The sequence below is a fragment of the Paramisgurnus dabryanus genome, chromosome 12 (genome assembly GCF_030506205.2).
Source record: "Paramisgurnus dabryanus chromosome 12, PD_genome_1.1, whole genome shotgun sequence".
Classification (NCBI taxonomy): Eukaryota; Metazoa; Chordata; class Actinopteri; order Cypriniformes; family Cobitidae; genus Paramisgurnus; species Paramisgurnus dabryanus.
The window spans coordinates 946,904-974,799 of NC_133348.1; the positions used below are offsets into that span (position 1 = coordinate 946,904).

Below are 27,896 nucleotides of genomic sequence, written 5' to 3' on the forward strand. Positions count from 1 at the left end.
TTCCTGTGTGCCCCCTGGGTAATGAGAAGCCTTTATAGGCCATCAATTAGGACTTAAGCAGCTGATATCAATTAGTACTGGCAGGGTTTCTCTCTCAATAGAGGGTATGCACGTGACGTCACCTTAGGAGAAAATGACTGCAGTTACGCCCACTGAGTGGCAAAAGACAGAGCGGCAGCTTTAGTGTACAATGTGAAATCAGCGAAAACACAGGGAAAACGCGTCTATATTTGAAAAAGCTGTTTAAACAAGATTAAACAATAATTTGGAGCTATCGTTTTACAGACTGCCAAAAAAAAAAACACAGAAAGGAGATGTAAAAAATTGATCGTTCAGGCCAACGTCCACAGACCACATGTGAGTTAACAAGTTGCTAGGGTCACTATCAAGCAGAGGTTTTTGTAAATAGAAGTATTTGTATTTTATTAGTGTTGTTCTTTGGAAAACATACATTCCAAAGCATATTTTGCAGCCATATCACCCTGTAGCCCAAGACAGCTTGCCCACTGAAGCTGAGCCTGTTCAGTACTTGGATGGGAGACCACCTGGAAAAACCAGGTTGCTGCTGGTAGAGGTGTTAGTGAGACCAGCAGGTGGTGCTCACCCTGTGGTCTGTGTGGGTCCTAACACCCCAGTATAGTGGGGGACACTGATTCCCAACCGGGGGTACGCGTACCCCAGGGGGTACGTGAAGAGTTTCCAGGGGGTTTGCGAAAAGATTTACATTTTGTTTTGATCTCATTTACTTTTAATAAAAATGTCTTTCGTTTGTCCAGTCATTTACCTAAGATTGATTTTTGTGAGGAAAGCATTGTAAAAAGGACACCTTTTTGAAGTTTTATCTCAAAACACCCAACAGATAATTAATTATAGCATGCCAAAATTGCCATTTTGTAGGCCTGAGCAAAATGTGCTGTTTTTGGGTGTGTCTTTTAAAATGCAAATGAGCTGATAAAATGCAAACACTGATTGCAATGATGGTGGTTTGTTGAAATAAACATGCTTCATCAGTCAGTGCTTTTTACTTTAATGTTTAAAAGTAATTAATTAATGAATTAATATTACTAATTATTTGTCTTTAAAACACAACTTTGGTTTAGTTTCGATGAAGGGGTACTTGAGCCTTACTGATAGGGCTGTGGGGCTACTTAGGGCAAAAAAGGTTGGGAACCACTGCACTATACTGTCAAAAAGCACTGTCCTTCGGATGAGATGTTAAACAGAGGTCCTGACTCTCTGTGGTCATTAAAAAAACCAGGATGTCTTTCGAAAAAGAGTAGGGGTGTGCGCCGGCATCCTGGCCAAACTTGCCTGCTGGCCTACTAATCATCCCCATATATACTAATTGGCTATATCACTCGGTCTCCAAAAAAGCACTATATAAATGTAAATTTATTATTATTATATTATCATAATTTTTACTCTATTACATTTTATAAATACAAGTTTTTGTTTTACATTTAATATTTAAGTACATGAACATACTTTTACTCAAGTAAAAGTACACAATTTTAATGTAATTTTGTTTTAAATAAATTTAAATATGCAATATTAAAGAATACTTAATATGATTCTATGGTTTAGAATGTAGTGTAGTAAAACATTTCCCAAGACAAACATCCTAATAAAGCACAGATGCTTGGAAAATGTAACTAATGTAACAAAGTGTTGTCCACCTCTGCTATTAAGTCCAACTAAATTCAATTTAAGCTGAAAATAGTCTGTTTTACTGGCATTTTTCGCAGCAGTGGCTATGAAAACCAGACATTTTGTTGAACATTTGCCACTCAACAGGGCGTGCTCCGGTCTGGTCATGTGCAAAAGTGAAGTCAATGCATACCCTCTATACTGACAGATTTTAGGTGATCTCCTGGCGTTCTATGCCATTTTGCACCTTGTTCTCTTCATGTGTTCAATACTTATTTCCTGTGTCTTTTCACTTTATTTATTATGCCTCAACTTGTACACTTAAATGTTTTGATCAGTAGCCCACTTAGAAATCCCATTACTGATAAAAAATACTGAAGTGTCAAATACTTATTTTCCTCACTATATGTGCTTAAAATCATTTTAAATGAAATCAAAAACTTTATCAAGATACTTTGAATGAGATAAAATAATGCTGAAAGTAAGAACTTTAAATATTTAAAATGTTTAATTTTGCAGAACATACGAATTAAAGTAACAAACTGTCCAGAGATTCAACTTTCAATCATACCTCTGCATGGGTTGCTGATGTTTATAGGAAGGTTCGGGTCTGTTACATTATATCCACTCATACACAAGCAATTGTAACTCCCATCAGTGTTGTTGCAGATTGAGTTTGGACCACAGATCTCAGGAATTTCAACACATTCATCCACATCTTCAAAAACAGTAAATATTTACACATTAAAAGTATGCAACATTGTAAAGACAACTTCTTTAGTTATTAAAAAAATGCATATAACTGTTCAAAAACATACCAGTGCATGGGTTATTGTCACTAATATTTTTATTTCCATCAGTATTGTTATATCCTTCCCAACAAGAGCACGAGTAACTTCCATTGTAATTGTGACAGTAAGCGTTCAGCCCACACACTGATGATGGGTCAAGACATTCATTAATATCTGAAAATAGTTAATAATTAGTGGAAAAGAAAAGGTGGCAGATAAATGGATTTTCAGACAGTACAATAAATATATTGTTCAAAGCTTCAGCTGTCAATCATACCTGTGCATGGGTTACTGAAGCTTATAGGGAGGTTCGGGTCTGTTACATTATATCCACTCATACACAAACAATTGTAACTCCCAGCAGTGTTGTTGCAGATTGAGTTTGGACCACAGATCTCAGGAATCTCAACACATTCATCCACATCTTCAATAACAAAACAAAGAACAGTAAATATTTACATAATAAAACTACGCAACCTAAATCTGACAACTTTAGTGATTTTAATTGAATCATTAAATTGAATCATACTTGTCAGTTTAAATCAATTATATTCAGCACATTTGTGTTTAATTGTGATTTCTCACCTCTCTGGCAAAGTTGACCCTCTGAAGCGAGACCTTGAATACATCCACAAGTTCCTCCCACAATCCCATCACACACCTGATAGACCTCAAAGGTGTCATTGGACCAGACATGATGCTCCTCACACTTACACTCATATTCTGTGCCATTTAATCCACACACTGTAACAAAATATGAGGTAGACTTGTTTTCCGTAAGGCTACCAAGAACACACATATACAAAGACATGTGTAAAATACAATCTCTTCAATGGAAAAATAATTTTCTTATTTATGTAAAAACCATACAATGCAACAGGGAACAGGGCCCTGGGTACATTGCTCATTCAATATAGACATAAGCAGTTGCTTCGATCAAATCTCCAGTCAGATTATGCCTTGTGTACGTGAGTTTTTGAATAACTGTGTGCAGTATAATAAATTATTAAATGAGGGCCGTTGTAAGCATATGTGTATGTTAGTTTAGTATCCGAAATATGATCATTTTAACCAGAGCATGACATTATATTTTTAAAAATATTTTAATCAAATTAACAATAAAACATACAATCCCTAAAAGACTTTTTTTAAACGGTTTATGATGATATAACCAAAAAAGCCATTGGCCTTTTTTTCATTGTGGTCTTCGATATTTTCAAAGAACAAATCATAACTAGGGTGCAATCAACATTCTATTCAGCAACTCATGCATAGAACACCACAATTTTTTCTACTTCTCTTAAAATGCTCCCACACTGTAAAAATATAAGTTTTATAAGTTATAACAACTCATCTCTTAAAATAAATAATAATCCAAATTGACACTCAGAATGCATATTTTGAATCTGCTCCCTTCAGATGTCACCGATCGCAACTGCCTCACACAACTTGTTTTGAGCAGTCTGCAATTTTTCTTTTAGTCCATTTGTTAATACAATTTTACCTAAATAAATAATCATAGTGAACTTGTAATAAAGGATCAGCTAATTTTTTTAAGGTTTAATTATCTAAGAAAACTGCCTGTCTTGCTAATAAGTTTTTAAGTGGGTTCAAGCTGCCATACATTCTCCTGTCATTCTACTATCTAAAATACATCCTAAAAACTTTACTTCATGTTAAGGTGTAATAAATAAATCTCTGGCTTTTACCTCTGATTTGGAACAATTCTTCAACTTATTTTGCTTCAGCTTTCCCCAAATGTAAAGCTTGTAGAGTTTATTTTGATTAAACCATTTGAAGACCTCTTCAATCTCTCTACTTAAAGGATTAGTCCATTTTCTTAAAAAAAATCCAGATAATTTACTCATTCATGTCATCCAAAATGTTGATGTTTTTTTTTTTGTTCAGTCGAGATTAAATTATGTTTTTTGAGGAAAACATTTCATGATTTTTCTCATTTTAATGGACTTTAATGGACCCCAAACTTAACAGTTTTAATGCAGTTTAAAATTGCAGTTTCAAAGGACTCTAAATGATACCAAACGAGGCATAAGGGTCTTATCTAGCGAAATGATTGTCATTTTTGACAGGAAAAATAAAAAATATGCACTTTTAAACCACAACTTTTCATCTATTTCAGTTGCCTCAACATAGCAAAGCGCCATGCAGCTACTGTAAGGGGCTAATCATACCAAAAGCGCTTTAAACGCTTGGAAACGCAAGACGCGACACACTGACTTTAAAAAAAAAAAAAGAGCAGTGCGACGCGGCTTTTTATTGCTAAACAACCACCGAGTCAGCTGTCTTGTCAATCAAATATTGAAGCGTGGGCACTCTTTTGCTGTTAACTGTCATATTAGCAGAAACTTTAAAAAGAGGATGCTTGCTCTGACCTTGTTTGAGGGTGAAAGGTGCACAAACACGCAGGAGACAATGAGCGAGTGGAGTCCGGTTCTTCAAAGCAACTGTAAACTTCCCTCACCACAACGTAAGGCCTGCCTCTCCCTTCATTCGATTGGACAATGGAATGAGGCGAATGAATTCGGGTGCTTCTCCGCTCTCAGCGCTCCTTCAAAAGCACGTGCTGCGGCTGGTGGCAAAAACCTCAAGGCGCTCGGCGTGCATAAACAGCGTGCAAACGATCCCTGCCCATAGAATATCATTCAAAAAAGGCGCTTGCAAATGCCATAAACGCTTTTGGTGTGATTAGCCCCTAAGTGCACACCGTATGATAGCACAAATGTGCGCAAATGCATTTGCTATTTATATAATGTGTCGCTGGATGTGAACACTTGTGTTGACATTACGGGTGCATCAGCAGATGTAAAATATGGCCCTTAACGCAGCGCTGCACAGACCAGCTGCCCTAATTGTGCCTTTCGTGGATGTAGCATGCTTCTTCGATTTTCTGTAAAAACATTTTTCAGAGTGGAAAATGAGTTTTCGCACATACTGTAGCTGTAGAAGCTTCAAATGTCAACACACATTTTATTGCAGCGAGTACGCTAGGCATAGCTTCAAGGGTGGCAGGATATCGCTAGCTGAAAGAGCTTAATTTAACTTTCAGTTTCTTTCTCCAAAGCGCTTAGAGATTTCTGTAAGAACTGTGTCAAGAGTATTGTAGTATACTCGTCGAAGCTCATCTTGAATTCTTAAATCACCTTGAGGCTTGCCAATGCTGTTCTCCACAAAAAATTCTTGAAAACTTTTGTTAAAGGTGCATTTTCTTTCGTAAGGTCTTGGCACTTCAGTGTCATTGGCCTTTTCCCACAGCTCTAGAAAGTCAGATTCAGTGCAATTTCGCAAGGCATTCTGAAGCACATACAACTTATTTGACTGCACTTAGCATGTGCATGTCCTCTTACTGCATCATTTTGTTTGCTGCAGAATGTTGTAGACCACACGGTCAATGAATATGACATTTGTGTCTGATAGGCTACTGCTCTAATCAGACCTGCTGCCTCTATGCGCATCTCCATCTCATATGCACAACTGCCATTGATCTTGGCTTACAACTCATTAATTCTAAAAGAATTTAGAATTGTTTCCACTGTTAGAAGATGCCCTCTCGAACTCTGTTCAAGTAGTCTCTTAAGCTGCTGCCCACCATACATGACAGCAACAGTTGGCTTTTTAATGAATTTAAGTAAGTTACACACATTAAAGAATTCAACAGCAGGCTTGGTGAATATTGCATGAACGACAACAAGATGGCGCTGATGATTAAAGCAATGCACATAGCGTATCACTCTTCCTAATTTGTCCTGCAACATTTTCTGTACTGTACATTTTTTACAAACATACTGTAAGGGCAGCCCCATCATACACCTGGATAAGTATTTTGGAAGTACTGAGCCCAGTCTTTTCAAGCTCCTTAATTATTGCATTGGTCAGGGTCTGCGCATCCTCCTTTTCAGTTGTTGCCATGGGAAGAAGTCACTCTGTTACTTGATAATTGTCCTTTACAAAATGAACATTGATGGAAATATTTTCCACTCTGGTTGGGTCACGTGTGCCATCTACTTTGATTGTGTACCAAGAGTCTGCAACTTCTCAAACAACTTCTTCAGTCACTAGACTGCTCATGACTGCAATAACATCATTTTGAAAATCATGAGAAATGTATGTTGCATTACGTGTTATGTCTTTAAGACATTTGCAAATTCTGGGTCTTTGCGGAGGGTGTATTTGAAAAATGACAGGAAAGTCCACTCGAACCCTCTGATAGATTAACAGAAGCAGCTATGCTTACTCTAAGCGGCAAATGATTTACTCAAGAAATTGAATAATGTCCACTACAGACCAGAAATAGTAGTGATTTCTAGCCAACTAGTTAATGTTAACCAGAGTAGAAATTTCCTGTCCACTTTCAGTCTGTTTCACTCCCTCCTTCCAGAGCGCCATACCTGTCATATGTTCTTTTGATGCTGCATGTTTGCTAAGGCCTTTACCCAGCTATACTGCATGCAGAGCAGTCGCAATGGGGTAGCCAAGGTAGGCAGCTGCCTTGGGCCCCCAGCTGAAGAGGGCCCCCGATGGCGGCATGGTCTCTCATGGTATCTGCCCTTGTCAAACAGTATCAAACACTGTAAACAAACCACCACAGTGAGACAGTGCTATCACTCTCCAGTACTGCTCTGTGAGAGGGGCCCCCAAACTAGGGGGATTCCCCCTATGCAACGCCAAACACTATGAGTGCCCTAATCACTTTAATTTATGAAGTGACATCCACCATCGCGCAACCCCTCCATCAGGTCCCCCACTAACTGTCAGTGGAGAGAAACTGGGCATTTAAATTGAAAAATGTCTTCATGAAGCGCTCTTCCCTTCAGGATTTTCCAAAAAGACACAGCGGTAAGTAAACCATTATTATCTCCAAATAGAACTGTCTGACATGTTTTCACATCTCTGTGAACATAAACCTTGACATCAGTGACCAAACACAACGGTGGATGTGAGCGTTGTTAGAGGGTGAAAAAGTTCAACTAATAGTCATTAGGGCTGTCACTTTTCGTTCGAAAATCGATTGCACAATCGATCGGACCAACCAAAAAAATTTCGAAAACGAAAATAGGTAATTGATTTTAATCAAATATGTACACTATTAATTTTAAAAGAATTAAAGAATTAAAAATATAGATGTAACAAAACTCACAAACAAGCAGAAAAAGAAAATAAATAATTCCGAAAGTGCAGTAGGCATTGCGAAAGCTAGACAGAAAATACCCAGCAATTTTACACACCTATAGTTTCACGCTTTCAATCGCTGCATCTAGTGTTTTGCAAAGAAAATGGAGGACAACGTAAATAAACCTGTGCAACACGAGACAGCGTCGAAATTGTGACCTTACAGGAGATGATGAGTTATGACAAGGAGCCACCATTGCGAGCTGACAGCAACCCGCTTTTGAGATGGAAGATTGGCAGAACGAAATACCCCCACCTTGCGCAGCTGGCAACGAAGTACCCGAGTTTCCCTGGGACATCAGTGCGGTCGGAGCCCGTCTTCTCAACAGATGTACATATAGTGAATGAAAAACGCTCTGCTCTGGACCCCTAAAATGTTGATCGACTTGTTTTCCTGACCAATAATTTGTAATGGCCCTAGCCTTTTTGCGCATTTCATTATGCCTGCCTAGTGCCGCCTAAGTGTCGGTTACGTTTATAATAAAAAAACACACAGCATGTTCTCAACTTCAAGTAAGTCTATTTAAAGTTTCATTTTTAACAGTTGTTTGAAATGGATCGAATCATTGTATTTAAAATAATTTTTGAATTGCCTAAATCATAAAAGCAGCCGGTTGAAGCCTGCAGTAATGTTTTTCATTTATGGCAGCAGTCCACTCTGCATATATTTTAGTGCAGTATGTTGCACTACTGTTGCGGTTTGATATTCTGCACGAAACTTAATGACAATAAATTTGAAATATTGCTGTCTTGTGCGTTTCCAGCGCTCTCTTTACGTTTGTCTGTTATTTGGCGTTGAAAATGGAAACGTCTTTTTAAACATGGAGAATTGATTTTACAATCGATTCAATGAACACTTATATATTAAAAATCGAAAATGATTTTTTTCACAAAAGTGACAGCCCTAATAGTCATACATAACTTTGTTCTGTTTGCAGGATTTAAGTATAAAATATACACTAGACAACTTCTTGCCCCTTCACTGTTGTAGCATTCAAAAACTTCTTTTGAGCTAAATCCTCTTGATGCACAAACCCAGATTATGATCGCATGAGATTTTTTTGCTATGTATAAAGGCAAATGCTAGAGTTGTCACTTACTCTTGACGGCTGTCTGCCCTTGGCTGTGGTCACGGTAAAAACGGTCAATTCCAAACAAAATGAGCTGGTCATGAGCTGTCCACCAAATCATCTCGTTATTACGACCAGCTGTCAACAATCAACAATCAGGTGTCCACCTGATCAGCATGAGTGGAAACCTATATAGACTCCTCACACTCACCTGCTTATTTCCTAAACTGAATATGGGAAATGTTCTGGGCTTGGGCTTAATACAGAGCCCGGAGCCCTCTCTATGTGGGGAAGTGCTTCGGGCTCAGGCCAAATACCGAGCTCAGGACAGTATCCAAATACGCATATCATTAATTCTATTTGACTTATTTGTAAGTGTGGACTTGTGAAATGACAGACAATAAAAAAATCAGTGCTCAAGCTCTCTATCATGTTTCTCAGGGTGAAGGGAGTGCTCATGGGAGTTGTAGTTTTGCTGTGTCACAATGTTTATGATTTCACATGACTTTTAAGAAAACTTCAATTAATAAATGATATTTAACCCACCAAAGTGGCTAGAGTAGCTGTCCTAATCTACCCACATTTGACAGGTTGACGTGTGATTTAACAAGCCACCTTGAAATTCCGGTTTTATTTCTCCTAATTTTTCTAGCAAATATAATCAGTTCTCATCTTACCAGTAGTCATGTTGAAATCTGTGACATTTATGTTGTTGTCCAGAGTGAGAGGAAGGTTGATAGTTGTGACCAGATTTCGTAAATAGTTGACAAGAGACGAGTCAAAGAATCTCACATCAACATCAATCATGTAGTAAGATTCTGCTGTAAGACCAGATACCTGTTGAGAATAGCAAATGAAAACACTGGCTACATTATCTCTTAATAATGTAACATCCGTTTGATACATTTTATAAATATAATCATTTACACTGTAGGTTATTATTGCATCCTGTTAATGCACAAAAATTCTAATATGCAATTAGTATCTGTCAATATTAAGTATAGATAGCATCTAATTATTTACACTTAGTGCAAAGAACAACTTTTACATTATGTAAATATATCGCTATTTTTACCTAATGTAAATAGTATCTACGTTATGTGCACTTGATGCACTTAATTAAAGGAACAGGTTTTCAAAAGTGACAATTGGCAGCAGAGACGGACTGGGGCTAAAAAACAGCCCTGGACTTTCTCCCAAATAGGCCCATCATCCGGCCATTCGCCCCTAGCCATGCGCAACAGACACAAGGATGTCCTGATACTATGCCACAATACTGTCAGACTATCAGACAAGGTTATTTAATATTTTGTCAATGTCATATTACACTTTGATGTATAAGAAGTCTGTGAAATAATGAAAATGGCTAGGCCCTATATTAATTTTGTCTGTAAAGCTTTCACAAACAACCACCAGGTCTTTGCCAATTCCACTAAACACAAATATGAAAGACAAGGAAAAACTGCACTTTGATGGAAGACAGACAGAAAGTACAAGCTAGGATTTTTTTGGTTAAACAAAAATTTGGTCAATTATTTAGCCCCCTTTCTTGTATATAACGCATGCCTGATATTTTCCTGTTTAATTCAATAGTCTTCATTGTAGCAGAAAATGTGAGCTAACTACAACCTCTCATATACAATAAAGTCAATGAAAGAAATAAAAACCAATGCAATACGATGAATGTCCACCCACAGACTGTTTTTAAACGGGGTTGGATAAATAATTTTTTGCTTTGGTGTGTGTGTGTGTGTGATTTTGGTTAGAAGACAGTTGTAGATAATACAGTTTGACAAGACTTTACACTTTGACAAAAGCACAATGTTGCGACTGTATACAAATGAATGATGAATGATGTCCCATATGAACAAAATGACGGAGTATGTATTGTTTTTACATTTCTACTGTTCAATCGTGCCTGCGCCTCTCTCTCTCAGACACGCACGTGCGCACGCACACACTCACATCACGTCTCTCTCTAACAGTAGTTGGGCATTACGTTAATTTTTACGCGAGTTTTATTTATTTTATATCATGTATATTATATTATAATATCACGTGTCCTGCTACTACTGGCACTTACAGGACATCTTGCTGATGTGAAGTTAGCTCTGTCTGTCCCTCATCATGACCAGGCTGTGGATGTTCAGGCTCGCGAATTCCAAGAATCCGTGGACCAATCACGGCTGGTAGCTAGTAGGCCGACTCTTCTTCCTCGTTTTTTTACACGTAGCATCAAATAAGTGATCGTATTAGTGCCCCTGCTGTTGGCTGTTCATATTGTGTTATTAGACTTTTTTGCCGACGGCCAGGCGACGGCCCTCCGTTGAACGGCCGTTCTGGACTTTTCCAGAATGCACAGATTACCAATCCGTCCCTGAAATTTGGCAGTTGAACATTTTTGATGTTGCCAATCACTAGACAATTTTGAGTTGAGGTGTGATTTTTTTACAGTGTGATTCAGTTGAACTGGATTATACACTTTAAAATGCAGAATAAAAATAGGGAAATAGGGGTCACCTTAATGTCACGTTGTGCCCGACAAATTGGTGAAAGTGCTTCGCGGGGCCAATTTAGTTAGAGAAACTAGTAAAACGCCAATGAACTTGGCATGCAGGTATTTGCATGTCACATCATTGGAGAGGTGGCCATCTATTTTGTAGGTCACAATTTGGTGGTCTTTCAGACCTCCGTGCAGTCACTGACCTGGCCCCATGTTCGACCAAGGTAACCCCACAAGCCGATGGACGTGCAGTGTCCACCCTGGCAGTCCAGGAACGCCAACTCTGGCTATGTCTTGCGGACATGAAGGAGGTCGACAAGAATCGGCTCCTGAATGCTTCGGTTTCCCAGACCAGCCATTTCAGCAACATTTGTCCACACAATCGGTTCACAGCCTACGACCTGAAGAAGGGGGAACTTTCATGTCTCGATTCTCCCCTGACACCTCACTGTTTAGGTCTTCAGGTCAACTGGGAAAAGAGCAAACTTTGCAGAGGATCTCTTTTCTTCGTATGGAACTGGACTTGGTCAAACTGACGCAACGTCTAACAGGAGCATGAAACAATTTCAGAGGCTCCTAGGACATGGCTGCAGCAGCGGCTGTGACACTGCTCAAGCTGCTCTATATGAGACCGTACAGCATTAGCTTCACAACCAAGTCCAGAGGAGATCCACCTACAGTTGGTTCAGCTGATTTGGAAATGCTTTGGCAGAGTGCAGGTAGAACTGTTTGTTTCTCGAGAGACAACCCATTGTCGCCTGTTCTATTCGCTAACCGAGGAAACACTTGGTGTGGATGCACTGGCACACAGCTGGTCGCGGGGTTTATGAAAATATGCGTTCCCCCCAGTGAGCCTTCTCGCACAGACAGTGCAAAGTCGACGAGGAGCACATTTTACTGGTTGCACCTTACTGGACCACCAGGAATTGGTTCCCAGAACTAATGCTCCTCACGACAGCCCCTCCCTGATGACTCCCCCTGAGGAATGACCTTCTTTCTCAGGCGTGGGGGCATATTTTAACACCCGCGTCCTAGTCTTGCGTAGCCAGACCTTCAATACTGAAGGTCTGGTGTTTTTCGCTGCTTTTTCTGGACAACGCCCGCCCATGAGCTGTTTGACCGACATGTCAAACAACCAATCACAGTTTGTTTCGTCTAGCGTCACGTTTCGGACTCAATAACGAGCCGGCTTGCAACAAGTCAGTTATTGAAATAACCAGCCGCAACCGAATAGCATCTAAATAAACAACATTACTCACCATAGAACAACGTTGTGCACTTCATCAACAGCCACACCAATGAGTGTTTAGCTGATCATGATAACTGCTCATTATTATCCACGTGAACACGACTGATTCTCTTCCTCAATGGAACATCAGAGCTTTGTTTTCCAGGGACCGAAACTAATCGCAACACTGGCGTCTTTTGGAAATCCGGTTTATTTCAACCAATCAAAACGACTTCGACATTTTCACAGGGTTTCCAGAAAAGTGTACGAAAAACATCAGACGTTCAGCCAACAGTTTGTGGGTGTTCTTCTTAACAAGAAAACCCATGAGAATGCCTGATCAGCGTCATGCTTTTATATCTTCAGCATCGGTTGGAGAGGAGACTGTACCCCTTCACCATTAAAGTTGACACTGCTGCAATAACCGCACACCACACCCCAATAAACAGAAGGTCAGTGGGTCAGCACGCCCTGGTCATTAGGTTTTTAAGAGGTGCACGGAGACTAATGGCCCGGGTATACTTTTTTCCGCATCCGCGTCCGGCTCGCGCGCACGCGTCCGCGTAGCTTTCAAAATATACTCAACGCGGTTGAAGTGCGGATGACCGAATTTTGCACATGCGCATTACAAATGTGTCGTCGTACTCTTCCTGGCTGTCAGAGGGCAGTAGAGAGTCGCTTTCTTGTACAGGACATGCATCAAACCAGGATAGAAGAAGACTGGCGACCGCATTGCAAACAACAAACAGTATATAGCAAACGCAAACAAAGAACGTAGAATAATGGAAGAAGAAATGCTTTTATGCCTCCATTCTTCTTCAACGTGCTTATTTGAATCGGTCGTCTGCACTCTTCCTCGACTATGGGACTGTACTGTGTGTATTGCCACCTAGTGGACACTCCTAATCGAACTCGCGCATGCGCTGTTGTACGCGGACTCGCTGCGGCGTGTCCGCGGGGTCTTAAATTTTGGGCTGCACGCGGACGTCCCGAGTATACTTTTGGCTTAACTCCTCCACACCTTCTCTCAATTCCTCCTTCGGACCTGTCTGTGGTGCTGAAAGCCCTTCAGGGCAGTTACTTTGAGCCTCTGCACATTGTGAGTATTAAGTTTCTTACAATGAAAACTTTAACACTCCTTGCATTGGCCTCCGTTAAGGGGTAAGGGGACCTTTGTGCATTTTTGGTCAATGATTCGTGCTTTAAGTTCGGGCTTGCTGAATCCAGCGTAACACTGAGACCCAGGCCCGGCTCCTTTCCCAAAGTTCCCACCACTCCTTTCAGAGATCAGGTGGCAAACCTGCAAGCTCGTTAAATACTCAAGCAGCAGGGCTGCGCCGACGGATGCAAATACCTGCATGCCAATTTCAGTGGCATTTTACTAGTTTTTTGAAGAAGATTGGTCCCACGAAGCGCGTTCCTAATTTGTTGGTCACGACATGACGTCTGCGTTCCCTTCCTTCGGGGAACAAGGGTTACATACGTAACGGAGACGTTACGAAGCTTAACTAGAGTTAAATAAAAAAATAAAAATTCAGAGTTTAAACACATCTGCAATGTCTTTTTAAATGGCAAGGTTTTACACAAGTCTTTCACACTAAATTCAGTATCCATAATTCATTATATTAATTGTTTTATTAATTTTCAGTATTTTAGTATAGTTTTTAACAATATTTAATTTACCTCATTTTCCCAATACGATATACAAAAAAGTACAATCCTACCTGAAAAGTTGTGTTTGCTTCCACAATACATGCATGGGTTAGCAGAATAGCCATAACAAATCCTGATAGGTGTTTTTCTATTGTCCTTGTATCTATACAATTGTGAAATTAGAAAAGTTAGGAAAAAGTACAATCTTTTTGTCTAATGGAATAAACAAAGATAAGTCAATTAATGGTTTTATTTATTACTGTGTTCATGTTTATTTTTAGAGGACTTCAAGTAGGTAAATTCAGTTCTTTACTACAGTTTGTGGTCTTGTTGTATTTTAGTTTGTATGTCAGCATAATAAAGTTTGGCACTCAATGCACTAAATGTTTTGCCACCCCATTCTATGGCATCATGAACCACCTTTATTTAATAATAAAGGTGTAATAAAAAGATAACACTTCATTTTCATTTTGTATGGTCATTTCTGTTAAGCAATCCTTTTGAAAGTTACACAATGCACATTTAATATGATACATTGATCACATATTTTTTACCGTGTAGGAGGGAACAACTAAATGCAATCTTCTAAAGAAAATGGTGCTTAATAGTACTAAAATATTGTAATCATAGGGAACAATTTTTAACGCTACAGAGCACATATACAGCTTTGCACTTTTGTAGAACCATAAGTGGTGCTAATGCAAAAAGCCCTATTCGGATGGCAATCGTTTCTCATGAGGATATCCGTTAAAATATATTTGCATGCCTCCTTCGCAATAAAACTCATGAATTCGGATGAAGATAAATTTACGGTGGATTTGTCAGGTTATAATTTGAAACACCTGGAAATGCACTGCACGCATGTGTGGTTAATTACTATTATTCACATGACCTGTATATTTGAATATGGGGCAGTTTCCCAGACAGGGTTTAGGTTTAGGGTCATGTGAATGATTGTAATTAACCACAAATGCAGTGCATTTCCAGGTGTTTCCAGGAAACTGCCCCCAAATGTATATGGAATAGCCCAGCTGTTGTGTAATTTAATACATTTTAAACTGTATTTATCACTTGTTGCTGGTGGTAATAGACAATTTAAAAGTTTTTGTAATATTCTTCTATTTATTTACATCAGCTGCCACTCGCTGTAGAAGAGTGATGAAAGATTGTGTCCATACTTCTCATCATCAGTTATGTTGTGAAGATTTTTAAAATGCTCGAAAAGAAAGACAACACTGGTCCAGAATAAACCTGAAGCACATGAGCATGCCATGCAATTACTGTCCAAATAGGGCTTAGTACCACTTATGGTTCAACATAGCACAATATGATTCTACATAGGTGATGCTTAGCACTAATAATGGTATTTAGCACTTTTTTTTTAGAGTGTACTTTTTCAGTGTAATAAAGTGCCAGTGTTTTTTTAAAGACTGAACAGAAAACATATGTAACGTAATTAAGCTTTTTTCTTAAAGCATTGGACATCAACCCAAACATTTAAATTGTGCTCTCATTTACCCAACCTTCTAACATATTTTTTTTACATGAAATAAAATGAGAAATATGAAGAAACTTTATTTTGTATAAAGGAAAGTGTATGGAATAACTTGAATAGGAGGAATAGTAAGTTAAACTTAATGTAATAGGAAGGGTATGGAATAACTTGAATAGGAGGAATAGTAAGTAAAAACTAAACTAATTGTAATATTTATGTTATTGTACCTTCACTGGCCATTTTCTCATTCAAGTATGCAAATTTAAACAATTCAGATCTCCTCATCCACAGGTCTTCATTATGTCTATAAAAAAGTCATATTATAACATTAATTTTAGCTGTCATGTGTACACTGACACGGTTATAATGACATAAAGAAGAGACTAGTGATTACATCACGGACACAGGGTAATGGTTGTAATAAAGATGCTTGTATAAGATATACAATTTATTTATCTAATTTATCTAATATCTAAAGGCAATGTTTCTATCTTTCTAGGCTTAAAAATGCAGCACATATATGTTTTACATTTTAAAGAAGAAACTGAAGAAACTCTTACCTTTCCCCTGGCCAACTTACCTTAATGTGATACTATAAACTTTAAAGTTATCTGCATAAATCTCTCAATCACTGAGAATTTGTTTCCTTGAATCATTTTCTTTCGGTTTTCAAACCTTGTATCTGAGATCTCAGAATTCAGTGGAAACTTTCAAAACAGGTACAAACGGACAAAACTGTGTAGTGTTTCCATTGCTTCAAATAAATGTTATTAATTGATTGATTTTTGTATGCCATGCATACAGCTTCTAATAATAATTGGTAGATCATTGATTAGGCTTTTACTGTATATGAAATATGAGATTTTTGTGTAATTGCTCATTTCATAATATAACCAAAAGGAAATCAATGTTGGATACCAAAAGTTTTTTGCTTATTTTGAAGACAGGCCAGTTTTTGCATATTTTCTTAGGTAGCCTTTTCATACAACTCAAATTTCAATGTATTTTATTATTAGGTTCTAAATTTTACATTAACAAATTTACAATTTTTTAAATCCAAAAGTATAACATGGGTAGGACCACAATAGAGTTACAAAGGTTTTGATGGGCATAATAATCAAAGGATATAATATAAAAATGAACATTAAGCCATTCTGAAGTTGAAAATGATTAATGAAGATAAGTTCCTGAATGACAGCATTCCTCTTAAAAATATGTAATCGAACATGCAAAGTTCATGAGCATTTAATGCTCAGTTGGTTTGTTTAAAATGTGTGTTTTGGTACTCAGCTGACTCCCTTTTCCAAAGTGTTTTTTTCAAAAATTATGCACCCCGCCTTTAAGTAAAGATCATGTTTTATGAAGATATTTTGTAAATTGCCTACCCTAAATATATATAAAAAATATTTATGGTTGGTAATATTTGACAATTTTAAAGGCGATTTTTTTTGCACCCTCAGATTCCAGATTTTCAAATAGTTGTATCTTGGTAAAATATTGTCCAATCATAACAAACCATACACTGTAAAAAAATTCCATAGAAATTTGCAGCTGGGTTGCCGGTAACTTACACTGTAAAAAATTCCGTAGAAATTACAATGTTGTTGCAGCTGGGTTGCCGGTAATTTACTGTAGATTTAAATTTATGTTATTTACTAGCAAGAATTTGTTCAAAGTTAAATAAATTTGAAATATTAACAAGTCTTTATCTTTACAGAATAAAACTATACAATAACAGCCTCATGCGAAGCATTCTGGTAACCAGAAATCATCTTCATCAACCTTTTTCTGTTTCTACAGATTTTTTTTTACAGTGTACCATAGATTTAAATTTATGTTATTTACTGGCAACATTTTGTTCAAAGTTAAATGAACATTAGACATTTACAAGTCTTTGTCTTTACAGAATAAAAGTAGAAAAACAGCATCAAGCAAAACATTCTGGGAAACAAAATCTGAAGCAAAAAAAAAAAAAACAGAAAACAGCTGTTATTGTATAGTTTTATTCTGTAAAGATAAAGACTTGTTCATGTTTAATGTTCATTCAACTTTGAACAAACTGTTGACAATAAATAACATAAATTTAAATCTACGGTAATTTACCGGCAACCCAGCTCCAATACCATTGTACATTGGATATTTTTTTACAGTCATCAATTGAAAGCTGTATTTATTAACAATAAACATGGTTTTACATAAAGCTATATTTGTATTAAAGGAGCGGTGAATCAAATACTCAATTTTAACTTGATAATTTGTTATATAAGAGGTCATCATACTTAAATGAACATCCTGCAAGTTTCAGAACTGAAAACGTCCGTGCTACTGAAATATAACCGTTTTTGGCACCAAGCCAGTAAAACAAGCCAGTGTGGAATTCGGAAATCTATGACGTCAAAGTAGAATTGAAGTACCGCCCCATAGCCAAATACAAGGACCACTTTTGAAGTCCCGCCCACAGCTTCGCGTGACACACGTGTGTCTCAACAAGTAAATATGTCTTTAAAGATTGACAAATGTAACCAAAATGACTTTTAAATACATTTTTTCTGAGAGACTTTTATTTTGACGCGGTGATCTGTTATGAAAGACTGGAAACGCATTTTCGGTTGTGGAAGAACCGCGTGGGAACAACACAGAAGCTAAATACTTTAATTCAGAGGCTTGGAACATAACATTAAATGCCTGGAAAAAGTTTGCTTTTTAAGAAGTTCCAGCTCGTGTGGGGAGTGTTTGTTAACTTTGTGTACACGGATTTATTTGGAAAGAAGTCGATGCTGGATTTGCAGAGAGACTGTGATTAAAAGCACCACTTATATTGGATCTGACAACAATGACACAGCATTATACACAGTAAGACATTTTACTTTATTTAAGTTACTGCGTTTCACTATTGCTTTGTTAGAAGAGATCGCTTGATATGTCTGTTGTAACATCCGTGTCTAAACACGTATGTTTGACTGTTTTAATGTACTAAAAACATTAAACGATTAATAAAGATACACCACTTAACAACACGACTGTAATTTAACGGTAGAAATATACAGTGTTATTTATAAAGAAGGATTTATCAGCCGCAGTTTAGATTCTGATGCCCGTTTACTGTGTTGTATACGGTAATTTAGGCGAGTTACGTTTGAAAGGTCAAACACTCAACAAAGCTTATTTTTTATCATATAACTGTGGTATTTAACATTACGTGAATGTAAAAGCAACCTCACAAGCACAATCGAATTATACAAAGTTATTGATAAGGATTTATTAGCCGCAGTTTAGATTCTGATGCGCGCTTACTGTGTTGTATACGGTAATTTAGTCACGTCGAGTTTTGTTTCTACTTTAATATACGTATTGTCATTTATGCGTATCATATTTAGCACCCAGAATCTTTTGTGGCTCAAACATATTTGTGTTCGGCTGCTATTTTTATCACATTAATGTTTTTAAAACATTTCCCCACATGTAATGACGGGGAACGAAGACGTCCAATCATAGCAGTGGGTGTTTACGTCCAGGTCTTCAATGCGGCCCGCCCCTTCAAACGAACCATTTCTCCAGACAGCCACTAATCTATGTTACAAAATAGCCTATTACTTATTGTTTTTGATGTTTTTGAATGTAAAAACCACGCGGACATCAGAAGTAGACATCAGGCAACAGTATAAAACAATAAAATCGACAAATTCACCGCCCCTTTAATCTTCATGCAGCTCTCTTCCAATGAGTGCATATAAGTTCAAAGTGAATCACAAAAACACTATAAATATATAGCATAACCCAGTCAGCAAATTGTCAGCTATTTCACATAAAAGCATAAACCAACAGCTTTGTCTTAGTGACAAACTGAAATTTAAGTCACTTTATTTAATTCGTAAGCAATAAGGTAAGAGGTTGTGCTGTGTAATTGATAAGTCACAGAGAAGCATTGTTTGGGATGATGTGAAGCCTGTCCCCATCCAAAAAAGTGATTTGTTGAGTAGAAAACATAGGCCTCAGTATGTGTTTTTAGCTGCTTTTTGAAGGTTGTTAGAGAGGAGGCAGAGCGAATGGCATGAGGAAGCTTGTTCCAGAGTGATGGAGCACCCACACAGAAAGCTCTATCTCCAAACGTCCTTAGATGACATAACAGATGACTTCAACAGTAACATTTTCAGCATTTTAGCTAAGCAGTAATGATAAATGGCTATTTACATTCCTGCATTGTAAAAGTTTGATTTTGAGTTTGTTTGCCCCCCCTCCTTTTGAAAAATCAAAAGGACATGTTGCCTAACAAACTATGTTTTGCTTATTTTGAAGACTGCCCATTTTAAAAACACGCTGTTTTTGTTTAAATGTTATTTAGAGATCAGATCAGTATTTACTCTACTGTATCTGTCACCCTCATCTGTGCTCTGTCCCCTCGCCTATCTGCCTATAGTAAGAAGTCTCTGCAGTGTGTTTAATTTTAGGGGAAAGAGAGAACACAAGGTTTGACTGATGGCTGAACAGGGCAGCTCTCATAATTTTCTCTGATCATCTGGTCATATGCAAACTCTTTATCACCACACAGCTTTCCAATAGGAAAGAGAAAATGTTACAATCACAATTTATAAAGAAAAATGAATGTAGGAGCAAGTTAAAACAGGATCCATCTGAGTATAAAAAATGCAAAACATATTGAAATATAAAAAAATGAAATGGCTTTAATTCAAGTTAAATAAAAGAATGAAACATAACAAAATGGGATAGGCCAGACATGATGGTGTAACATAAAAGTGCACAAAATACTGCCTTTAAAGGTTCATCTGCCTTCAAAAACTCCATGGGCCCTATACACCCCGCGCAATGCAACACAAAGCCCGATGCAAGTGTCTTTTGCTAGTTTCAGCTCGCCACAATTATCATTTTCATGTTTAGTGCCACGTTGTTTAAAAAGAAAATGCATTTGCGCCCAATTTTGCGCAGGTGCATTGTGGGCACATTGCTAGTTTGAGGCAACTAAAATAGACTACGCCATTGACCAACTTAAACCTGGTCTAAAGTCAATGGCGCAATATTGTTTTTGTTATTTAATGAGTGCGTTAGTAGGCTAATATGCGCCTATAAATGGGACGACAACGTGCGTTTGCTTATCACACATATGGATGCGCAGCAGCACCCAAACGTTAATTATGCATAAACCAGCATATAACTTAAAAATGAACACAGATGAACACATTTTATAATCAGAGGTCTTTCCATGTAATAACATTTGAAAAAATGCATATTTGACCTTCTGTCAGCCTTGTCCTCATGTGAACTTAAGCAGTGCTTGCTTGGCAAAGCATTTTAAACTAAGAATGAGGAAGGACCTTTTAAAGTTTATTCAACCAAAACACCAAGCTTTCCCAGGAGCAAGACATATTATACTTCCTCCTTGTTCTTGTTCCCCAATGGGAGTCTATGGCAGCCCTATGAACCGTACATAGGAAAATTATGAAATTTGGCACAGTTGTAGTGGTGGTCCTAAAAAGTCATGTGGGGTCTCTAGCAGTAACTCTATAGCACCACCAGCAGTTCAAAAGTTTAATGTTCAAATGGTTATAACTGGTGATCCGTTTGATCTATGAAAATTCTACTTAGTACACGTGATTGCTCTCCTTTTACAAATTTTGTTTATTTTATCCCAGGTTCTGCTCGTATAATGTTTGGAGCAATTCGCACAGAAATGACTAAACAGATTTTTGATATTCTGTTCTCTTTCTTAGAAATACCGCTCCAAAGTTGACCGTGCCTGTGATGTGTCTATTTGACATGGTAAATTGTGACTGTATATTACATTGTATAGCGTTACTATCAGAATGTTCTTCTTGTCTTTGATCTCACTTGAGCTTTTTGATTTTCATATACACTGTATTTCTGTTTTTTCTGCTCTGCGGTGTCATTTCTGCATCTTTGGTGATTGGCATATGTCAATTCTTGCAGCTCTGAAAGTTCTTTTCTGCTGCCCCTTGAACCATGTCAACTGAGTGCACATCTAGTAATTCACAAGCATCAAGATTCTGAGTTCATGGGTTCGAATCCCGAATGAGCCATAGGTTAAGTTCTTCTATTAACATTTTGTTCTTTCTAACCTATTCCTCTCAAGCTATTGTTCATATATGTTCTATTTTTGCCATGTTTGCTGTTGTTGCTCTGCACTGCGGTGGTTCTGCTATGTAATTGCTATGCTTTGTATTCATGATTCACCTTGGGTGCTCAATGCACCTTGGGTGATTGATACATTCTATGTTGCTTGCTGTGCTTTGGGTGCTCATTGCGCTAAAGGTGCTTGGCCTCATATCGGTGCTTGCAGCTATATTTGTTATTATTATGAGTACAATATGAGGGTACATTTTTATGAATGGAATGAGTGTGAGTGATGCAAAGTAGTGCCTACTGTACATCTGGCAAATGCGTAAATATTTCAGATACCTTGTCAGGAAATAATAATATAATCTAAAATAAGAAACTCAATTAAGATTAGTTGTTCTATGCCAATAAAACATACATTTAAATATAAATTTTGCATTTGTATGTGTTTAATACTTAAAATTTACTAAAAGTTTACTTAAAGTTTAATTTAACCAGCCTCTTACTCTCACCCGCTGTGCTGAGCACTTTCTTCGTCCACAATTGTTTTGCCGCAATTACTTCTGGGGCGTAAAGCAATTTCAGCACGCAAGTCTGCACTCGATGCATTCTCGATATCAAGAACACATCCGGGTATTTTCATGCATCCTCTATACTTGCGTTCTCTGTATTTAATGATGACGTAGAGTGAAAAAACGAGGATGCAAGATCGTTGAAAAAATGCATCGAGAAACAGCCACAGTCTGTTTATAACATACAAAACTAAATATTGTAGCTGTGATAAAATAAACTTGTGTCACACAACAGTCACCCTGGTTAGGTCTTAAGCACAAAAGAAAACAAATCAAAAGAGAAACCAAGCCTTGTTGTCTAATGACTCACAATTCCAAGCACCACTTTCTTACAACTCCCCAGGTCAGTTTCTAAATACAGCTTTAAGTTGTTTTGTTAATTCATTCCCTGATGACACAGCACAATATGGGTTAAAAGGTTTAAAGATTTAAAACAATAGGCAGGTATGTTCAGTATTCTGAATGCAAATATCCAACCACATTTTCACATATCATCCAATCAGAAACCTGAATAATGAATATCATACACAAAAAAAAACCCTGAATACCATATGATAATCGTTCTGAATCTTGATCTCTAACAAAATAACTTCACAAAATGCAATTATTTCAGCGTTTTGCTAAAAAAATATTTTTAAAGAAAAATACATTTAATAGTTTATAAGCAGGGATGAAACGACTTCTACTTTTCCCGTTTTGTTTGTTTGTTTGTTTTATTGTTTGTTTAAAAGCAATGCCTGTTTTATTTTAGATTTTTGTATGTTTATATATTTTTAGAAGAAAATATTTCTGAATGCATTTTGTAAAACTTTTGTAAAAAATTACAAGAAATGGCGGACAACTTGATTAAGTTTAATCCTGTAAAAGAAATACTCTAGCTCATAATACCAAATTTAAAATAAAAAATACAATATTTGGTAAGCAGCTATAATGAGAATTTTATTTTGATAATTCAAGCAAAATAAAGTAGTAAAACATTATGTAATTAGATACAGATTAGGAAATTACAAACTTTTTGATTCATTACAATTACAAATTAAAACTACGTGATTTCTAAAGCAAAAACAACAACAACAAAAACATGTTTTAGACTTGCACACCTTGAAAAGGTTAATCTGTGTCCCAATTCAGAGCCTGCGTCGATTCCACAGGGGTGCAACTAAAATTTAACAATTCAAAGGCTCTTTTAAATGCAGCTTCAAAATGCATCATTACCTTATAAATGACAGAATTTTAAGTTTCATAAAAACATAATTTTTTGTTTTGTGTCAGACTTTGTATATGTTGAATTCAGATAATAGATATTCACTTGGATCCGGATATGCTGTACTCTTTCAAAGATGTGAAACAGTGTCAGTGTCATGGACTGATTAAAATTTCTCTTATTGAGTTAATAAAATCCCTCCACCTTTATTCTGTGGAAAAGCTACAAAAATAAACATTTAATAAAAGGAAAACCCACAGCAATATAAGTAGCCCACGATGTTGTGAAAAAATTGACATCACTAGTTCATGGACCTCTTGGTTCTAAAATGGCGGATGACCAATGTATAGCGGCCCATACAAACAGACACTAATGAGGCATCTATGTACTAAAAAGTTTTTTTTACAACTAACAACAACATTTCTTGTATATTATATCATGAAACACAAACCACATATAATTTGACAGTATTTATCGAAGATCATTACAATTCATTACAATTCTTTCTGTCGCAGAAACAATAAAAGAAAATTGGCTCACAGATTAACTTAATACAGTAATTTAGGCCTTTAGTGCGGTATGTGATGCAGTGGAGCTGCCAGAAGATGAAGATGATGCTGCTGATACTGATGATGATACTGAGGAACGTCTTACTTCAGAGTCCATAACTGGAAAAAAATGGATATTATTCAAAAACAGTTGTATTGTTTTAACATGCCCTGTAGATTTATTCATTTATAATTAACATAAATAACTTGAATTTCTATAAACAAAGCATTCTATTATAACCTCTGGTTCCTCTTGTTTTCAAGATAATCGCTTCACTTCCTGTATTTCCTGGATTAGTGTTCTGTAATAAAGAGATGTCAGAGTCAAGATAAAGTCTAGAGTCAATGTACAAATGACTATACTGTAAAAAAAAAATGCAGCACGAAGTTAAAACAACTTGGTTTTGCAAGTCAATCCAACTTACTATTTTAAGTTTTGGCTTAAAGGCAGTTTGCATGATCTCTGAAAGCCAATGCTGACATTTGAAATCACCTAAATAAACTGCCACTACCCCAATAGAATCTAGACCTTCTTTGAAAGACCCGCCCCACACAAAAGCAACCCAGGCAACGATGTAGGTTAGTAGACACGCCCCTTACTACTGATTGGCTACAAGTGTGTTTTGGTAGTCAGCCCGACTCCCTTTTTCAAAGTGTTTTTCAAAAATCATGCACCCCGCCCTTAAAAAAGTTGACATAACCTATAAGTTCAAGTTGAAATTGTTTAACTTAATTTTTTTTGTGTTGATTTGACAAAAATGCTGCATACAGTGTATAGATCATAAATTAAGAATCACATTATTTACAGTAGGAATAATGTTGAACAAGAGGTTATAAAGATGAAGTCCCCTTTATATAAAGTACTTTACCTGAGTACGATGGGAACTGAGGTCCTTAATTAAACTCTTTGCAGACTCTCTGACCTGTGATCAAAAACAACAAAAAGACTTAAAGCTTATGATTAAACTGAAGTGGAGGGTAGAACAGGTGAATTGTTTTACTTCATGTGTGTGACAATGTCAGATTTTTCGGCAAAATCAATGTTTTGATTATAATACCATCTACAGTAAACTGTGGTTTTGTATACTTTTTGAAATATCTTTAATATTATTAAATCACAGGTTTTTGTCAAAGCAAATGAAGTAACAGAATAAACTCATACCTTTCTGTCTAAAAGCGTCCCAAACACCAAAACAAAGAATCCCTATTAAAAACAATTTACAAACTCAATAAATAAAACCATAGCACCCTAAATGAATTTATTTAGTTTAAATAATTGAAATAAATATAAATAAGAGGAATTGAAAAAATACTTTAAAAAAATCTAACAGCACAGAAATACATTTTCAATAGACAAAAAGAGACAAAACGTGGTACCTGAAGTGAATTAAGGGTTGCAAAAACCACATGAATGGCAAAGTCAGGTGTCAACATGGTTCCAGTGCCAAAGGCCCACGTTATACCAAAGAAAGGAGTCAGAATGGCCACACATCGGGCAATGACTATAAGGGCATTACTCTCATCTGGTTGAGCACTAAGTCCTCTCCTTAAAATCTTACACACAACCACAATGTAAACCAGGAGGTTAAAGGCAACAATGGTCAGAGCTGGAATCACAAATGCCAGCAGAGCCTTAGATTCATCCCAGTTTAGCCAACATGCATCTCTCGTCCAAATATATCTACCAGCTCCAGCTGTGGATGCAACAGTAATAACCGCTATAAGCAAAGGTGCACAATAACCAACTGTGAACGCAATGACCATCATTTTAGCCCTTGACATTTGAGATGAAGCCATGACAGTGCGGTTTAAGAGTAAAAGTGCTGAAAGTAACATCCAGAAGAAAAGAGCCAGGTAAAAAAAGTGAATGAAGAAAACTGCTGCACTGCAGGGATTCACCGGTGTAGGTTGTCCTGGATTTGCAGTTGCAGCTCCGATGATAAACCAGAGGTCTGCGATCAGCAGGGACACTGCGATGTTGACTATTGAAACGTGACGCATGTATGACGTGTCATTTCCTGTCACTGACTTCCACACAATTATCTCAATAATGAGGCACAGAATCAAGCTGGCCATCGAAATAGCTACACCGATGTATGTTATATAGTCTAAGGCTGTGTTATCAATTGCAGACATCAGGATTGAAAAAGAGGTTGTGTGGTCGCATTCACATGTAACTGTTTTATTCCCTGAGCGCTTGACTTTACATCCAGTGGTATCCCAATGGTCCAGATCAAAGTTCCAAAAGACACACTGAGGATTTTTCAATGATGTATTTGTTGTTTCGAAAGCAAATGAAATGTTGTTAATTGTTTTATTAACCCTTACAACAACCACGTCTCCATTGATGTGATTTTCTGATGTCTTCTTGTCATTATTAGAAGTAATGCGAGTTGGTAAAGCATTGTTAAGCTTTGTAAAGACAATAATGGTTATGAGAGTCGGTTCAACCTTTGGTATCACAATCTGAGTAGTTGAGTTTGGCAGTGAAGATGTTTCAGTGAATGAGTTTTCAATTCTTGTTCTATTTAACTGAATGGAGGTTTCCTTAATCATGAAACTGTCATCTGAGAGACGATCACTTATAGTCTCAATAGCTTGCAGAAGTTTGGTGCTTTCGTTTCGTGTTATAAAGCCATTGTTCAATACTTCCCATGTGTTTTTAGATTCATCTGATACAATGACGTTGACTGTTTTAAGAAAATCCTAAAAATTAATCACAATACAAACGTGGTCGATTATTACACTGTTATTATAATTATCCACAATTTAAAATAAACTATGATTTTTTTAATATCAGCCATTTTGATTCAAGTAATGAATGATACACCCGTATGACAGATGATGGATGTAAACAACAAGTATAGATTTAATATAGTTCACAATACATTTGCATAAAAAACCTGAACATACCTCCATCACAGTCTGGCTAATAGCAATAGTTTGAGAGATACTAGCAATTTTGTAGAGTATCTCAACAAGTGTTTGGACAGTCGCAGCAGATTGTGTTATCTCAATATTATTTTCCTTTGCAGCGTTACTGAGGTTTGACATAAACGCTGGAATCTCATCCAAAAACAGAACCTACATTACAAAGTAAGAAGAAATGTAAACAGAAACACCTTTGTTAAATTCTCCTTTTTCCTAATAAATACAGGATTAATAGATTACCTCAGATTTCCTATCAAGATCTTTGATAGCTTTAACTACACAATCTTTCTTTATAGGTATCCAATCATTTTTCAGGTTCACATGTTGACATTCAGAAGTTATATATCCTTCCAGGCCTTTTTCACACAGTCCCATAACATTGTCACCTATTTTTCCTACTCCAAGCGTGTCATTTATACAGTTAAACTCTGTGAATTGGAAGTATTTGATAAAGGTTTAAGAAAATCAACAACAAATTACATTTAGTAATTTACTTTTATGTTTATATGCATATTGCATGAAGTTTCTTATTCTGTATGTGACATCATCTAATTTAATGCTAACCCTTGACTGTCTGAACTTGGACTGTCCTCCTGCTATAATCAAATGTTTGTAATTCTGTCACGTTCTTTAGTCGGCATGTGAAGATTTCATTAGATCCACAATGTGTGCTAAAGATTTTATGTCGTAATGTGACGCAGCCAGATCCTGATGGCATAAAACAGGCAAACACAAATTAATAAATAACACATACAGCAAAATACAGACTGTCCTTAAAAAAAATCACAACCCCATAATTTGTTTTTTCAAGCTACATACTACTTTCTCCTGTACGTGCATGCGTGACCATATGCATAAAAGGTATGCATGGTCTGAAAAATCCAGTGGTGCACATACAGTGTAAGCAGACCCTCGCATATGTGTAAAAAATGTATGTGTTAGATCATGGCCCATTTAATTATCTGCATTTGTAAAAG

The 27,896-nt window shown here is 36.9% G+C and overlaps 2 protein-coding genes across 2 annotated transcripts in view; both read right to left on the bottom strand.

The window, feature by feature from the left end:
• LOC135738171 (uncharacterized) overlaps window positions 1-27,896 on the bottom strand; it is a 334,980-nt gene that overhangs the window by 74,371 nt on the left and 232,713 nt on the right. The window contains 2 exon segments of the mRNA XM_073811486.1: window positions 2,219-2,365; window positions 2,716-2,862. Of these exon segments, the coding sequence (XP_073667587.1) occupies window positions 2,219-2,365; window positions 2,716-2,862 (294 nt within the window).
• Window positions 23,163-27,619, bottom strand: LOC135749735 (adhesion G-protein coupled receptor F1-like). Its single transcript, XM_065268384.1, has 8 exons — window positions 27,484-27,619; window positions 27,160-27,347; window positions 26,902-27,072; window positions 25,366-26,694; window positions 25,151-25,192; window positions 24,858-24,911; window positions 24,230-24,290; window positions 23,163-24,108 (listed from the first exon to the last, which is right to left on the bottom strand). The coding sequence occupies exons 2-8, from the start codon at window positions 27,292-27,294 to the stop codon at window positions 24,002-24,004; spliced, it is 1,899 nt and encodes a 632-aa protein (XP_065124456.1). The 5' UTR covers window positions 27,295-27,347; window positions 27,484-27,619; the 3' UTR covers window positions 23,163-24,001.

What these genes read in the sequence shown, in the direction of transcription:
- LOC135749735 (XM_065268384.1), bottom strand. Translation starts at nt 27,294, where the DNA reads ATGGGACTGTGTGAAAAAGGCCTGGAAGGATATATAACTTCTGAATGT. An exon ending in TCAGTTCCCATCGTACTCAG is followed by an intron (nt 24,291 to 24,857) that starts GTAAAGTACTTT and finishes TCTTTATTACAG; the next exon opens with AACACTAATCCAGGAAATAC. An exon ending in GAAAACAAGAGGAACCAGAG is followed by an intron (nt 24,109 to 24,229) that starts GTTATAATAGAA and finishes ATTTTTTTCCAG; the next exon opens with TTATGGACTCTGAAGTAAGA.